This window comes from Lampetra fluviatilis, chromosome 66, assembly GCF_964198595.1.
Source record: "Lampetra fluviatilis chromosome 66, kcLamFluv1.1, whole genome shotgun sequence".
NCBI classification, from domain to species: Eukaryota; Metazoa; Chordata; class Hyperoartia; order Petromyzontiformes; family Petromyzontidae; genus Lampetra; species Lampetra fluviatilis.
Genome location: NC_136340.1, coordinates 3,512,394 through 3,529,893, shown reverse-complemented (window position 1 = coordinate 3,529,893; position 17,500 = coordinate 3,512,394). Strand labels below are relative to the sequence as shown.

Below are 17,500 nucleotides of genomic sequence, written 5' to 3'. Positions count from 1 at the left end.
ACACACGCACAGCGCACACGGAATACACACACGGCACACACAGAACACACACACGAGGCATGGAACGGAGCGCACGGAACACACGCACAGCACAGAACACACACACGGAACACACGCACAGCACACACGGAACACACGCACAGCACACACGGATCACACGCACAGCACGTACGGAACGGAAGGCACGGCACAGAACACACAGCACGCAACGCACGGAACCACGCAACACACACCACGCAGCGCACGGCACCACGCAACACACACCACGCAACACACACCACGCAGCGCACGCAGGGAACACGACACACGTGACACGCACAGGGGGAGGACACGCAGTTAGACGCCGCATTCAGTCACGTCACATGGGTGTGGGGACGGCTGCAGACACGCAACAATTTGTGCCTCGCGGTCAAAATTTCCTGGGTTCAATTCGCGACTTGGGAGCATTTCTTACACGAAGTCAGAGGTCGCTACCGGGTACCCGATACCCGTACCCTACCCGATACCCGGCTACCCGTACCCGGCCGGGTACGGGTACCCTTTTGCGACCCTGGTGCGGCCGGGTACGGGTAGGCCGTGAGTCACTGGCGAGTCACCGTTTGTCACTCATTTCCCAATGTCTTGTCTCTTCTCACAATTCAAGTTCCTAGAATCAACCCACCCGCGCCTGCAACGTGGCTTCATCCCAGAGGTCGCAATCGGGTACCCGATACCCGTACCCGGCCGGGTACGGGTAGGGTACGGGTATCGGGTAGGATACGGGTACGGCCGGGTAAGGGTATGGGTACGCGATTGCGACCCTGGTGCGGCCGGGTACGGGTACGGGGGGGTAAGGAATCAAAACCCGTTTGCGAGCTCTGCACGCAGTGAAAGATCCCCTCCGTGTAGCCTTGACGGAACGTTGGAGCAAGTGCTGTTAGTAGCGAGAAGCAGCAGCAGCTATGAAGGCTACCGGCGCTGTGGCACACGAGGGGTGGGTGGCTACCAGCACCACGCCCGGCCGCCTTGGTCTCTCCCCAGTGACGATGTTTACTACACAACGCACCGGGTTCTCATTTGAGGCCGAGTCGACCTAGGGGAGGCCGAGGACCGGTTCAGATAATTATCGTCACCGTGAGCGGGAATTGGAACTCAACGTAGCACTAACCAATACACACACCCACATGAAGACCCATAGATTCACGCAGAGACCCACAGACTCACGCAGAGACCCACAGGCTCACACAGAGACCCACAGACTAACGCAGAGACCCACAGACTCACGCAGAGACCCACAGACTCACGCAGAGCCACAGACTCACACAGAGACCCACAGACTCACACAGAGACCCACAGACTCACGCAGAGACCCACAGACTCACACAGAGATCCACAGACTCACACAGAGACCCACAGACTCACACAGAGACCCACAGACTCACACAGAGATCCACAGACTCACGCAGAGACCCACAGACTCACGCAGAGACCCACAGACTCACACAGAGCCACAGACTCACGCAGAGCCAGACTCACAAGAGACCCACAGACTCACACAGAGGCCCGTAAACTGACACGGTAGGACCCACAGACTCACCCAGAGACCCACAGACTCACACAGAGCCACAGACTCACACAGAGACCCACAGACTCACACAGAGACCCACAGACTCACGTAGAGACCCACAGACTCACGCAGACACCCACAGACTCACACAGAGCCACAGACTCACACAGAGACCCACAGACTCACAGACACCCATAGACTCACGCCGAGACCCACAGACTAACACAGAGACCCACAGACTCACACAGAGACCCACAGACTCACACAGAGACCCATAAACTCACACAGACACCCATAAACTCACACAGAGACTCACAGATTCACACAGAGACCCACAGACTCACACAGAGACCCGTAAACTCACACAGACACCCATAAACTCACACAGAGACTCACAGATTCACACAGAGACCCACAGAGACCTGTAAACTCACACGGTAGGACCCACAGACTCATGCAGAGACCTGTAGGCTCACAGAGACCCACAGACTCACACAGACACCCACAGACTCACACAGAGACCCACAGACTCACACAGAGACCTGTAGACTCACAGAGACCTACAGACTCACACAGACACCCACAGACTCACACAGAGACCCACAGACTCACACAGAGACCCACAGACTCACACAGAGACCTGTAGACTCACAGAAACCTACAGACTCACACAGACACCCACAGACTCACACAGACACCCATAGACTCACAGACACTCATAGACTCACGCAGAGAATCACAGACTCACGCAGAGACCCACAAACTCACGCAGAGACTCACAGATTCACACAGAGACCCACAGAGACCTGTAAACTTACACGGTAAGTCCCACAGACTCACACAGACACCCACAGACTCACACCGAGACCTGCAGACTCGCGCTGGTACTCACTGACTCACAGGCAAGATGCCCACGTGACTTACTTTGTCTCGAAGACGATCAAGTCGGCGTCGACCGGCGCATCGCTGTCGGGCGCCACTGCGACACGAACAAGAGGAGAAACCCCGGTGAGCGGTTACCACAGTAACAACCACTCACACCGCTTCACACCGCACGGGTCGAACCCACGACCTCCTGCGTACCAGGCGAGGGAGTTAACATCTTGACAAATACAGGCGTCGTCAGGGGTCTGGATCGAACCCACGACCTCCCGTATACCAGGCGAGGTAGTTAGCATCTCATAGCCACACGCGGCGAGGGGGGTCGGGATGGAACCGACGACCTCCTGGATACCAGGAGAGGTAGTCAACATCTCACCAAATACAGGCGTCGTCAGGGGTCTGGATCGAACTCACGACCTCCCGTATACCAGGCGAGGTAGTTAACATCTCCTAGCCACCGTGATGATGATGATGAGAGAGACACGCAGACTCCAAATGTACAGCAGCAGGCGTCGTCAAGGGTCAGGATTGAACCCACGACCTCCTGCGTACCGGGCGAGGTAGTCAACATCTCTCAGCGTCTGGGATAGAACCCACGACCTCCTGCGTACCGGGCGAGGTAGTCAACATCTCCTAGCCACACGGGGGGGGGGTGGGGGGGGGGGGGTGAGGGGGGGTGGGACACTGACCTGAGCCTGCTCGTGAGATGGACTCCTCGGGGGGCTTGGGGTGCATCAGGGTGAAGGGCAGCTCCACCGCAACGTCGCTGGGCACGGTGACGACGACGACATAGGGGTGGGTGGGGGTGGGTGGGGGTGGGGTGGGTGGGGGTGGGGGGGGTGGGTGAGGGTGGGTGGGGGTGGGGGTGGGTGGGGGTGGATGGGTGGGTGAGGGTGGATGGGGGTGGGTGATGGTGGGGGTGGATGGGTGTGAGTGGGTGGAGGTGGGTGGGGGTGGGTGGGGGTGGGTGATTGGTGGTTGGGGGTGGGTGGGGGTGGGTGGGGGTGCGGGTGGGGGGTGGGGGTGGGGGGTGGATGGGTGGGGGTGGGTGGGGGTGGGTGGGGGTGGGTGATTGGTGGTTGGGGGTGGGTGAGGGTGGGGTGGGTGGGGGTGGGTGGGGGTGTGTGGGTGGGTGTGGGTGGGTGAGGATGGGGGTGGGTGAGGGTGGGTGGGGGTGGGTGATGGTAGGGGTGAGGGTGGGTGGGGGTGGGTGATGGTAGGGGTGAGGGTGGGTGGGGGTGGGTGATGGTAGGGGTGAGGGTGGGTGGGGGTGGGTGATGGTAGGGGTGAGGGTGGGTGGGGGTGGGTGATGGTAGGGGTGAGGGTGGGTGGGGGTGGGTGATGGTAGGGGTGAGGGTGGGTGGGGGTGGGTGATGGTAGGGGTGAGGGTGGGTGGGGGTGGGTGATGGTAGGGGTGAGGGTGGGTGGGGGTGGGTGATGGTAGGGGTGAGGGTGGGTGGGGGTGGGTGATGGTAGGGGTGAGGGTGGGTGGGGGTGGGTGATGGTAGGGGTGGGTGAATAGGTGTAAGGCCCCACTTGAAGCTACGTCGCTCTTTGTCAGAAGCGACCGCCAGGCTTATCGCAAACGATAGCTTCTCAACCATCATCATCGTCGTCGTCATCATCGTCATCGTCGTCGTCATCGTCATCATCATCGTCGTCATCATCGTCGTCATCGTCGTCATCATCGTCGTCATCATCATCGTCGTCGTCGTCATCATCGTCATCATCGTCGTCATCATCATCGTCATCATCGTCGTCATCATCATCGTCATCATCGTCATCATCGTCGTCATCATCATCGTCATCATCATCGTCATCATCGTCATCATCATTGCCATCATCATCGTCATCATCCTCGTCATCATCATCGTCATCATCCTCGTCATCATCATCGTCATCATCGTCGTCATCATCATCGTCATCATCATCGTCATCATCGTCATCATCATTGCCATCATTGCCATCGTCATCATCCTCGTCATCATCATCGTCATCATCGTCGTCATCATCATCGTCATCATCATCGTCATCATCGTCATCATCATTGCCATCATCATCGTCATCATCCTCGTCATCATCATCGTCATCATCATCGCCATCGCGTGGATATTTACAGCAGCAGAGTACTCTGAACGCGTGACACCGATTCGAAATGTGGAGGGAAAAACCAGAGGACCCGGAAAAAACTCCTCGCGACCACCACAGGGAGAGAGAGAGAGACACGCAAACTCCAAATACACAGCAGCAGGCATCGTCAGGGTCGGGATGTAACCCACGACCTCCTGCACACCAGGCGAGGTAGTCAACATCTCCTAGCCACTGTGATGATGATGATAGAGAGACACGCAAACTCCAAATATACAGCAGCAGGCATCGTCAGGGTCGGGATGTAACCCACGACTTCCTGTACACCTGGCGAGGTATTTAACATCTCCTAGCCACTGTGATGATGATGATAGAGAGACACGCAAACTCCACATATACAGCAGCAGGCGTCGTCAGGGTCGGGATGTAACCCACGACCTCCTGCACACCAGGCGAGGTAGTTAACATCTCCTAGCCACCGTGATGATGATGAGATGGACATGCAAACTCCAAATATACAGCAGCAGGCGTCAAGGGTCAAGATCGAACCCACAACCTCCTGCATACATGGCGAGGTAGTTAACATCTCCTAGACACTGTGATGATGATGAGATGGACACGCAAACTCCAAATCTACAGCAGCAGCAGGCATTATCAGGGTCGGGATCGAACCCACGGCCTCCTGCATACCAGGCGAGGTAGTCAACATCTCCTAGCCACCGTGATGATGATGAGAGAGAGACACGCAAACTTCAAATATACAGCAGCAGGCATCGTCAGGGTCGGGATGGAACCCACGACCTCCTGCACACCAGGCGAGGTAGTCAACATCTCCTAGCCACTGTGATGATGATGAGAGAGACACGCAAACTCTAAATATACAGCAGCAGGCATCGTCAGGGTCGGGATGGAACCCACGACCTCCTGTATATCAGGCGAGGTATTTAACATCTCCTAGCCACCGTGATGATGATGATGGTGAGAGAGACACGCAAACTCCAAATATACAGCAGCAGGCGTCAGGTTCGAGATCAAACCCATAACATCCTACGTACCAGGCGAGGTGGTCAACATGAGTGTGAGTGGGTGAGTGAGTGTGAGTGGGTGAGGGTGAGCGTAGTGAGTGAGTGAGCGTGAGTGGGTGAGTGAGTGTGAATGGTGGGTGAGTGAGTGTGAAAGTGAGTGTGAGTGAGTGTGAGTGGGTGAGTGAGTGTGAAAGTGAGTGTGAGTGTGAGTGAGTGTGAGTGGGTGAGTGAGAGTGAGTGTGAGTGGGTGAGCGTGAGTGGGTGAGTGAGTGTGAGTGAGTGAGTGTGAGTGGATGAGTGATGATGATAAGAGAGAGACACGCAAACTCCAAATATACAGCAGCAGGCATCGTCAGGGTCGGGATGGAACCCACGACCTCCTGCACACCAGGCGAGGTAGTCAACATCTCGCTAGCCGAGATGACAAAGTGTTCAACATACACACATCATGAACGCGTATGTAATATTTTACACACATGTTCGAATGTTATGAATGAGAAACGATGCATTAATTTACCTTGTTGCTATGTCACCCAGAATTCTGGAACATAAAAAAAATGAAACAATGAGATGACAACGACAATGAGATGAATCACAACGGAGAGGGGGGGAGGGGGGGGGGAGGGTTGGATCACGCGAACATCAACGCCGTGGTCGTTCAAACCCACCGCCACCATCACCCCGTCACCCCGACAAAGCCCAGTCAATCATATTCTTAGATTTTTCGGTAAAGTCACGTGGGTATGAACAAGTATAACCCGTAAAAACAAAGTGTTGCACTATAATATGCGTGGCGGCTAGAGTCCTCTCGTCCTCTGGCTTGAGATGGCTGCCACCTATGGGTCAGATGATTGCATTGCACCATTAAGCAATTGGTAATTAAATAGAATTTTTTGTCCTAAAAAGTGTAAAATTTTGGAACAAAAAATTTCACGAACAGTAATTGTCACGCACAACGAGTCTGTGTGCAAAATGTCAGCTCGATTGGATCACGGGAAGTGGGTTAAAAAACGACCGATAGATTTGCACGGTCCTAAGCAAGCAAGCAAGCGAACTTAATATAAAGGATTTAAAAATTAAAATTAATAAAAGTAAAATAAAATAAAAATCACGACGTTTCGGAGGCAACACAAGCTTCCGTCTTCAGGTGGAACCATCACAGCACGATAGCTGTATCAAGTAAAGAGAAATTCCAAAAAAACAGTCCTTGTATATATATACTGGTTGAGGGTGGTAGAGCGGGTGGGGATAATGTTCTAGATTTGAAGCTTTCGTGACTGCAAGGATTCATATTCTTAGGTTGTTTCGGTAAAGTCACGTAGGTAGAAAAATTTTAAATTAATAAAAGTAGAATAAAAATAAAATAAAAAAATAAAAATAAAAAAAGAGTTAAGCCGCACCACCTCTACATAACAAAAGGCTTAGTCCTTTTTACATGCACCTTTGCATTATCCGTACCTAGTTTACACAACAAAGGCTCATTCTTTTTGATTTAAAGCTTTCGTGACTGCAGGGATTCATCTTCTTGGTTCTTTCGGTACAGTCACGTAGAAGGGAAGTAATAAAATAATAAAAACAAAACATAATAAAATATTATATTATAATTTTATTTTACCGAAAGAACCAAGAAAAGAAAAAAAAGGCTCATTCCTAACAGGGTGCTTCAGACGCACCGAACCTCACAAAAATAATATCCAGGGCCTACCTTGCCTCCTCCCACCCTCAACCAGTATATATACAAGGACTGTTTTATTGGAATTTCTCATTCGCTTGATACAGCTATCGTGCTGTAACGGTTCCACCTGAAGACGGAAGCTTGTGTTGCCTCCGAAACGTCGTGATTTTTATTTTATTTTCATTTTACTTTTATTAATTTTAATTTTTTCCCTACGTGACTTTACCGAAAAAACCTAAGAATACGGAAGCTTGTGTTGCCTCCGAAACGTCGTGATTTTTATTTTCATTTTACATTTATTAATTTTAATTTTTTTCCTACATGACTTTACCGAAAAAACCTAACAATATGGGGAATAAGTTGTCTATGTGTTTGTGTTTCTCCCTTGTGATGGGACCTTGTAGCATGAACTTTGAGATGTATAAGAGGCACGGGGTGACCAATATGATCTGAATTGGTCCGTAATAAGGTAGGGCACTGATCAGGGGTTCACAGGTATGTTTATACACTACACTATACACTACACTAGTTTACACTACACTATACACTACACTACTACTTTACAATATACACTACTTTACACTACACTATACACTACACTATACACCACTATACACCACACTACTTTACACTACACACTACACTATACACGACACTATACACTACACACGATACACTACACTATACACTACACTACTTCATACTATACACTACACTATACACTACACTATACACTACACTATACACTACACTATACACTACACACGATACACTACACTATACACTACACTACACTACTTCATACTATACACTACACTATACACTACACTATACACTACACACTACACTCTACACTACACTACTATACACTACACTATACACTACACACGTATATTGTCGTGTGTGTGCTCAACTTAGCAACGAAGTCTGCGCGTTTTTGTTTACGTGACGCAAACCCCTTGACCCATCACCCCTTGCCGGATGGCGGCGGGGTTAGTGACACAACCTTCGATATTTCACGCGACCCAACCCAACAAGAACCCTCCACTATGGATAATGTTGCTTGCGAAAGCACCGCTACTATCGCCACTACCCCACAGATATGCGCCATCCACCGAGGCCTACGATGGTTGGCGTACGTACACACACATGCGTACACACACGTGCGTGTACACACGTGCGCGTACACGCAGGTGTGTGTACGCACGTGTGTACGTACACACACGTGCGTACACACACGTGCGTACACACACGTGCGTACGTACAACCACCCGCTCGCTCGCCCGCTCGCCCACCCGCCGTCTCTCTCCCACTCGCTCGCCCACCCGCTCCCCCGCTCGCCCACTCGCCCACTCGCCCACCCACCCTCTCTCCAACTCGTCCTCTCTCCCACCCGCTCGCCCGCCCGCTCCCTCTCTCGCCCACTCGCCCACCCCCCCGCTCGCCCACTCGCCCATCCACCCTCTCTCCAACTCGTCCTCTCTCCCACCCGCTCGCCCACTCACCCGCTCACCCACTCGTCCGCTCGCCCGCTCCCTCTCTCGCCCACTCGCCCACCCGCCCTCTCACCAACTCGCCCGCCCACTAGCCCGCCCGTCTCGCCCACCCTCCCGCTCGCCCGCTCGCCCACTCACCGACCCGCCCTCTCGCCCACCCGCCCTCTCACCAACTCGCTCGCCGCTCGCCCGCTCGCCCACTCACCCACCCGCCCTCTCACCAACTCGCCCGCCCACTCGCCCGCCCGTCTCGCCCACCCTCCCGCTCGCCCACTCGCCCACCCGCCCTCTCACCAACTCGCTCGCCACTCGCCCACTCGCCCACCCGCCCTCTCACCCTCTCACCAACTCGCTCGCCCACTCGCCCTCTCACCAACTCGCTTGCCACTCGCCCACTCGCCCGCCCGTCTCTTACCCTCTCACCAACTCGCTCGCCCACTCGCCCTCTCACCAACTCGCTCGCCACTCGCCCACTCGCCCGCCCGTCTCTTACCCTCTCACCAACTCGCTCGCCCACTCGCCCTCTCACCAACTCGCTCGCCCACTCGCCCTCTCACCAACTCGCTCGCCCACTCGCCCACTCGCTCGCCCGTCTCTTACCCTCCTCGCGAGACGACGAGCTTCACCTTGACCTTGTAGGAGACGAGGATGCCCAGGATCTCCTTGTTGGCGCCCTCCTTCACTCTGAGCGAACAACGCACAACGAAACCACGCGGTGCCGATTGTTAACAACAACAACAACAACAAATTAAAATAAGAATCAGAATCAGAGAGGGTTTTATTCGCCATGAAAGTTTGCACAAACAAGAAGTTTACTATGGCAGGAAGGTGCATACATTCAACATGTAGGAATCTTAAAAACTTAAATAAGTGGTGTACATATGATAATTGTTTTTTTTTTACCCTTCTATCTGGCAACAAAACTGACACCTTTTTTTACAAGGAGTCATGTTTGCATAGACCACAATACCTGCAGTCATAATGCAAACAAAAAACACAACTTTGATAATGTATGCACTGTCCTTGAAGTTGATTGATTTTTACTGGCAAATGAGATTCCCATGGTGTAAGTGGAATACAGTCTAACTATACTAAAATTAAAAAGTCTAACTAAACGTGCGTGTGTAATGCACCCTCACCATCACACTGTCTGTCCGTGCGTTCAGTCCGCTCGTTCATCCCTGCGTCTGCCCATGCGCGAGTCTGTTCATGCGTGTGTGTGTGTCCGTGTGTGTGTGTCCGTGTGTGTGTGTCCGTGTGTGTGTGTCCGTGTGTGTGTGTCCGTGTGTGTGCGTGTCCGTAGGGGGCACAGGTGGTGCATCAGCCAGTCATCTCGGTCATCTCGGTCAGTCGACCCGCGGCACCTGCTGGGTCTGCCCCGTGACCTCCTCCTGCCAGCGGGCGTTCGACACTTCACGTGGTAGCCTCAAGGTGCACTTGGCTTGGCACAAGCGTCGTGGTGACGTCACCGCCACTTAGTGGCGAATGGCGGTTGTTGTTGTTGTTGTGTGTGTGTCCGTGTGTGTGTCCGTGTGTGTACGTGTGTGTGTCCGTGTATGTGTCCGTGTGTGTGTGTCCGTGTGTGTGTCCGTGTATGTGTCTGTCCGTGTGTTTGTCTGTCCGTTGCGTGTGCCTGTCCGTGCGGTGTCTGTGCGTGTGTCTGTGTATCCATGTGTCTGTGTGTGTGTCCGCGTGTCCGTGGGTGTGTCGGTATGCCTCACATGGTGGAGGAGTTCAGGTTAGTGTCCGTGTGTCTGTCCGTGCGGTGTCTGTCCGTGTGTGTGTCTGTCCGTGTGTGTGTCTGTCCGTGCGGTGTCTGTCCGCGTGTCCGTGGGTGTGTGTCGGTGTGCCTCACATGGTGGAGGAGGCCAGGTTAGTGTCCTCGTGTTTGAGTTTCCCGTCCAGGGCGAGGCCGCGTTTCTCACGGTTGCTCGCCAGGAACGGGGTGAGGGTGTAGACCTTGCAGAACGTGGAGCTGGGAGCCACTGTGTCACTGTGACGCACACAACATCAACAACATCAACAACATCAACAACAACATCAACACAGATACACAACAACAACATCATCAACACCACAGGAACGGGGTGAGGGTGTAGACCTTGCAGAACGTGGAGCTGGGAGCCACCGTGTCACTGTGACGCACACAACAACATCAACAACATCAACAACATCAACAACATCAACAACAACAACAACAACAACATCAACAACATCAACAACATCAACAACATCAACAACAACATCAACACCACAGGAACGGGGTGAGGGTGTAGACCTTGCAGAACGTGGAGCTGGGAGCCATCGTGTCACTGTGACACACAGAACAACATCAACAACATCAACAACATCAACAACATCAACAACATCAACACAGGGATACACAACAACAACATTAACAACATCAACAACAGATATACAACATCAACAACAACACACATACACAACAACAACAACACAGGGATACACAACAACAACAACATCAACAACAGATATACAACATCAACAACAACACACATACACAACAACAACATCAACACAGGGATACACAACAACAACAACATCAACAACATCAACAACAGATATACAACATCAACAACAACACACATACACAACAACAACATCAACACAGGGATACACAACAACAACATCAACAACATCAACAACAACACACATACACAACAACAACATCAACACAGGGATACACAACAACAACAGATATACAACATCAACAACAACACACATACACAACAACTACAACAACACAGGGATACACAACAACAACAACATCAACAACATCAACAACAGATATACAACATCAACAACAACACACATACACAACAACAACATCAACACAGGGATACACAACAACAACATCAACAACATCAACAACAGATATACAACATCAACAACAACACACATACACAACAACTACAACAACACAGGGATACACAGCAGTGATAAACACTCCAGTTGTGGTTAAGTGTCACTGACACGGCCACTATGACGCCCTAGAGAAAGAGAGACACCCAGACCGAGGGCTCGAACCCAGGGTCTCAGTGGTAGTGGCTCAACATCTCCGACACGGCCATTATGAACCCAGAGAGTGACACCCAGACCCAGGGCTCGAATCTAGGAACTCAACGGTAGTGGTTCAGCATGTCTGACACGCCCATTATGAACCCCCAGAGAGAGACACCCAGACCCAGGGCTCGAACTCAGAAACTCAACGGTAGTGGCTCAACATCTCCGACACGGCCATTATGAACCCCCAGAGAGAGACACCCAGACCCAGGTCTCAAACCCAGGAACTCAACGGTAGTGGCTCAACATCTCCGACACGGCCATTGTGAACCCCCAGAGAGACACCCAGACCCAGGGCTCGAACCCAGGAACTCAACGGTAGTGGCTCAACATCTCCGACATGCCCATTATGAACAGCTAGAGAGAGACACCCAGACCCAGGGCTCAAACCCAGGAACTCAACAGTAGTGGTTCAGCATGTCCGACACGGCCATTATGAACCCAGAGAGAGACACCCAGACCCAGGGCTCGAACCCAGGAACTCAACGGTAGTGGTTCAGCATGTCCGACACGGCCATTATGAACCCAGAGAGAGACACCCAGACCCAGGTCTCAAACCCAGGAACTCAACGGTAGTAGTTCAGCATGTCCGACACGGCCATTATGAACCCAGAGAGAGACACCCAGACCCAGGGCTCAAACCCAGGAACTCAACGGTAGTGGTTCAGCATGTCCGACACGGCCATTATGAACCCCCAGAGAGAGACACCCAGACCCAGGGCTCAAACCCAGGAACTCAACGGTAGTGGTTCAGCATGTCCGACACGGCCATTATGAACCCAGAGAGAGACACCCAGACCCAGGGCTCGAACCCAGGAACTCAACGGTAGTGGCTCAACATCTCCGACACGGCCATTATGAACCCCCAGAGAGCGACACCCAGACCCAGGGCTCGAACCCAGGAACTCAACGGTAGTGGTTCAGCATGTCCGACACGGCTATTATGAATCCCAGAGAGAGACACCCAGACCCAGGGCTTGAACCCAGGAACTCAACGGTAGTAGCTCAACATTTCTGACACGGCCATTGTGAACCCCGAGAGAGAGACACCCAGACCCAGGGCTCGAACCCAGGAACTCAACGGTAGTGGCTCAACATCTCCGACACGGCCATTATGAACCCCCAGAGAGCGACACCCAGACCCAGGGCTCGAACCCAGGAACTCAACGGTAGTGGCTCAACATCTCCGACACGGCCATTATGAACCCCCAGAGAGCGACACCCAGACCCAGGGCTCGAACCCAGGAACTCAACGGTAGTGGCTCAACATTTCTGACACGCCCATTATGAACCCCAAAGAGTGACACCCAGACCCAGGGCTCGAACCCAGGGACTCAACGGCGAAGCTTTAGTGTCTCCGACACGGCCATTATGAACCCCCAGAGAGAGACACCCAGACCCAGGGCTCGAACCCAGGAACTCAGCGCCAATGATTCAGCGTCTCTGACACGGCCATTGTGAATCTATCGTGACAGAGAAGAGACAGCGTGAGTGAGACACCCAGAACTAGGGCGTGAAAAAACCCAGTTTTTGAGCTACCCCCCCCCCCCAACCATATCGCGGCAAGGACAAGACCACTTGAAAATATTAAGAATTGGAATTGCTTTAAGAACTGCATACGTATATGTACATTTTATATATTTTTTTTATTTTATTATTTCCCTTCTACGTGACTTTACCGAAAAAACCAAGAAGATGAATCCCTGCAGTCACGAAAGCTTTAAATCGAAATTTTATATGTACTTTATATATACATAGACACTCACTCTGCTTCTTCCACGGACACTGGACACTTGTACTGGGCTGTGTTGAAGAGGCAGATGTCTGCAAACTGCCGCACTGCACACACAGAGGGACAGCGGTGAGACACACGCAGACACACACACACACACAGCTACACACACACACACAGCCAGACACACACACCTACACACACACACAGCTACACACACAGCTACACACACACACACACAGAGACACACAGCTATACACACACACACAGTTACACACACACACAGCTACACACACACACACAGCTACACACACACACAGCTACACACACACACACACAGCTACACACACACAGCTACACACACACACACACAGCTACACACACACACACAGACAGACGTCACCCGCCACGGACACACACACACACAGACACACACACACAGACACACACACACACACAGCTACACACACACTGCTACACACACACACACAGCTACACACACACACAGACACACACACACAGACAGACGTCACCCGCCACGGACACACACACACAGCTACACACACACAGACACACGGCTACACACAGCTACACACAGCTACACACACACACACAGACACACAGCTACACACAGCTACACACAGCTACACACACACACAGCCAGACACACACAGGTAGACACACACACAGCTACACACACACAGACACAGACACACACACAGACACAGAGACACACACACAGACACAGAGACACACACACAGACACAGAGACACACACACAGACACACACACAGACACAGAGACACACACATACACAGAGACACACAGCTACACACACAGAGAGACAGCGGTGAGACACACACAGCTACACACACACACAGCTACACACACACACAGCTACACACACACACACAGCTACACACACACACACAGACACAGCTACACACACACACAGCTACACACACACACACACAGCTACACACACACACACAGACACAGCTACACACACACAGCTACACACACACACAGCTACACACACACACAGCTACACACACACACACACACAGCTACACACACACACAGCTACACACACACACACACACAGCTACACACACACACAGCTACACACACACACAGCTACACACACACACAGCTACACACACACACACACACAGCCACACACACACAGCTACACACACACACAGCTACACACACACACAGCTACACACACACACAGCTACACACACACACACAGCTACACACACACACACAGACACAGCTACACACACACACAGCTACACACACACACACACACAGCTACACACACACACACAGACACAGCTACACACACACACAGCTACACACACACACACACACAGCTACACACACACACACACACAGCTACACACACACACAGCTACACACACACACACACACACAGCTACACACACACACAGCTACACACACACACAGCTACACACACACACAGCTACACACACACACACACACAGCCACACACACACAGCTACACACACACACAGCTACACACACACACAGCTACACACACACACACAGCTACACACACACACAGACACAGCTACACACACACACAGCTACACACACACAGCTACACACACACACACAGACACAGCTACACACACACACAGCTACACACACACACAGCTACACACACACACACACACACAGCTACACACACACACACACACAGCTACACACACACACACACACACACAGCTACACACACACACAGCTACACACACACACAGCTACACACACACAGCCACACACACACAGCTACACACACACACAGCTACACACACACACAGCTACACACACACACAGCTACACACACACAGCTACACACACACACACAGCTACACACACACACACAGACACAGCTACACACACACACAGCTACACACACACACACACACAGCTACACACACACACACAGACACAGCTACACACACACACAGCTACACACACACACACACACAGCTACACACACACACACACACAGCTACACACACACACAGCTACACACACACACACACACAGCTACACACACACACAGCTACACACACACACAGCTACACACACACACAGCTACACACACACACACACACAGCCACACACACACAGCTACACACACACACAGCTACACACACACACAGCTACACACACACACAGCTACACACACACACACAGCTACACACACACACACAGACACAGCTACACACACACACAGCTACACACACACACACACACAGCTACACACACACACACAGACACAGCTACACACACACACAGCTACACACACACACAGCTACACACACACACACACACAGCTACACACACACACACACAGCTACACACACACACAGCTACACACACACACACACACACAGCTACACACACACACAGCTACACACACACACAGCTACACACACACACAGCTACACACACACACACACACAGCCACACACACACAGCTACACACACACACAGCTACACACACACACAGCTACACACACACACAGCTACACACACACACAGCTACACACACACACACAGCTACACACACACACACAGACACAGCTACACACACACACAGCTACACACACACACACACACAGCTACACACACACACACAGACACAGCTACACACACACACAGCTACACACACAGACACACAGACACAGATACACACACAGCTACACACACACACAGCTACACACACACACACACAGCTACACACACACACACACAGCTACACACACACACACAGCTACACACAGCTACACACACACACAGCTACACACACACACAGCTACACACACACACACAGACACAGCTACACACACACACAGCTACACACACACACACAGCTACACACACACACACAGACACAGCTACACACACACACAGCTACACACACACACACACACAGCTACACACACACACAGACACAGCTACACACACACACAGCTACACACACACACAGCTACACACACACACACACACAGCTACACACACACACACAGCTACACACACACACAGCTACACACACACACACACACACAGCTACACACACACACAGCTACACACACACACACACACAGCCACACACACACAGCTACACACACACACAGCTACACACACACACAGACAGACGTCACCCGCCACGGACACCCACCCACACAGCTACACACACACACACAGCTACACACACACACACAGCTACACACACACAGCTACACACACACACACACAGCTACACACACACACACAGCTACACACACACAGCTACACACACACACAGCTACACACACACACAGCTACACACACACACACAGCTACACACACACACAGCTACACACACACACAGCTACACACACACACAGCTACACACACACACAGCTACACACACACACACAGCTACACACACACACACAGCTACACACACACACAGCTACACACACACACAGCTACACACACACACACACAGCTACACACACACACAGCTACACACACACACAGCTACACACACACACAGCTACACACACACACACAGCTACACACACACACACAGCTACACACACACACAGCTACACACACACACAGCTACACACACACACAGCTACACACACACACACAGCTACACACACACACAGCTACACACACACACACAGACACAGCTACACACACACACAGCTACACACACACACACACAGCTACACACACACAGCTACACACACACACACACAGCTACACACACACACACAGACACAGCTACACACACACACAGCTACACACACACACACACACAGCTACACACACACACACACAGCTACACACACACACAGCTACACACACACACACACACAGCTACACACACACACACACACAGCTACACACACACACACAGACAGACGTCACCCGCCACGGACA

The 17,500-nt window shown here is 52.0% G+C and overlaps 1 protein-coding gene across 1 annotated transcript in view; it reads right to left on the bottom strand.

The window, feature by feature from the left end:
- LOC144952114 (beta-arrestin-1-like) overlaps positions 1-17,500 on the bottom strand; it is a 70,381-nt gene that overhangs the window by 702 nt on the left and 52,179 nt on the right. The window contains exons 10-15 of the mRNA XM_078882517.1: positions 13,563-13,690; positions 10,568-10,705; positions 9,313-9,396; positions 6,059-6,082; positions 3,118-3,194; positions 2,471-2,525 (exon numbers count right to left, since the gene is read on the bottom strand). Coding sequence (XP_078738643.1) covers positions 2,471-2,525; positions 3,118-3,194; positions 6,059-6,082; positions 9,313-9,396; positions 10,568-10,705; positions 13,563-13,690 — 506 coding nt within the window. The remainder of the gene's footprint in view (positions 1-2,470; positions 2,526-3,117; positions 3,195-6,058; positions 6,083-9,312; positions 9,397-10,567; positions 10,706-13,562; positions 13,691-17,500) is intronic.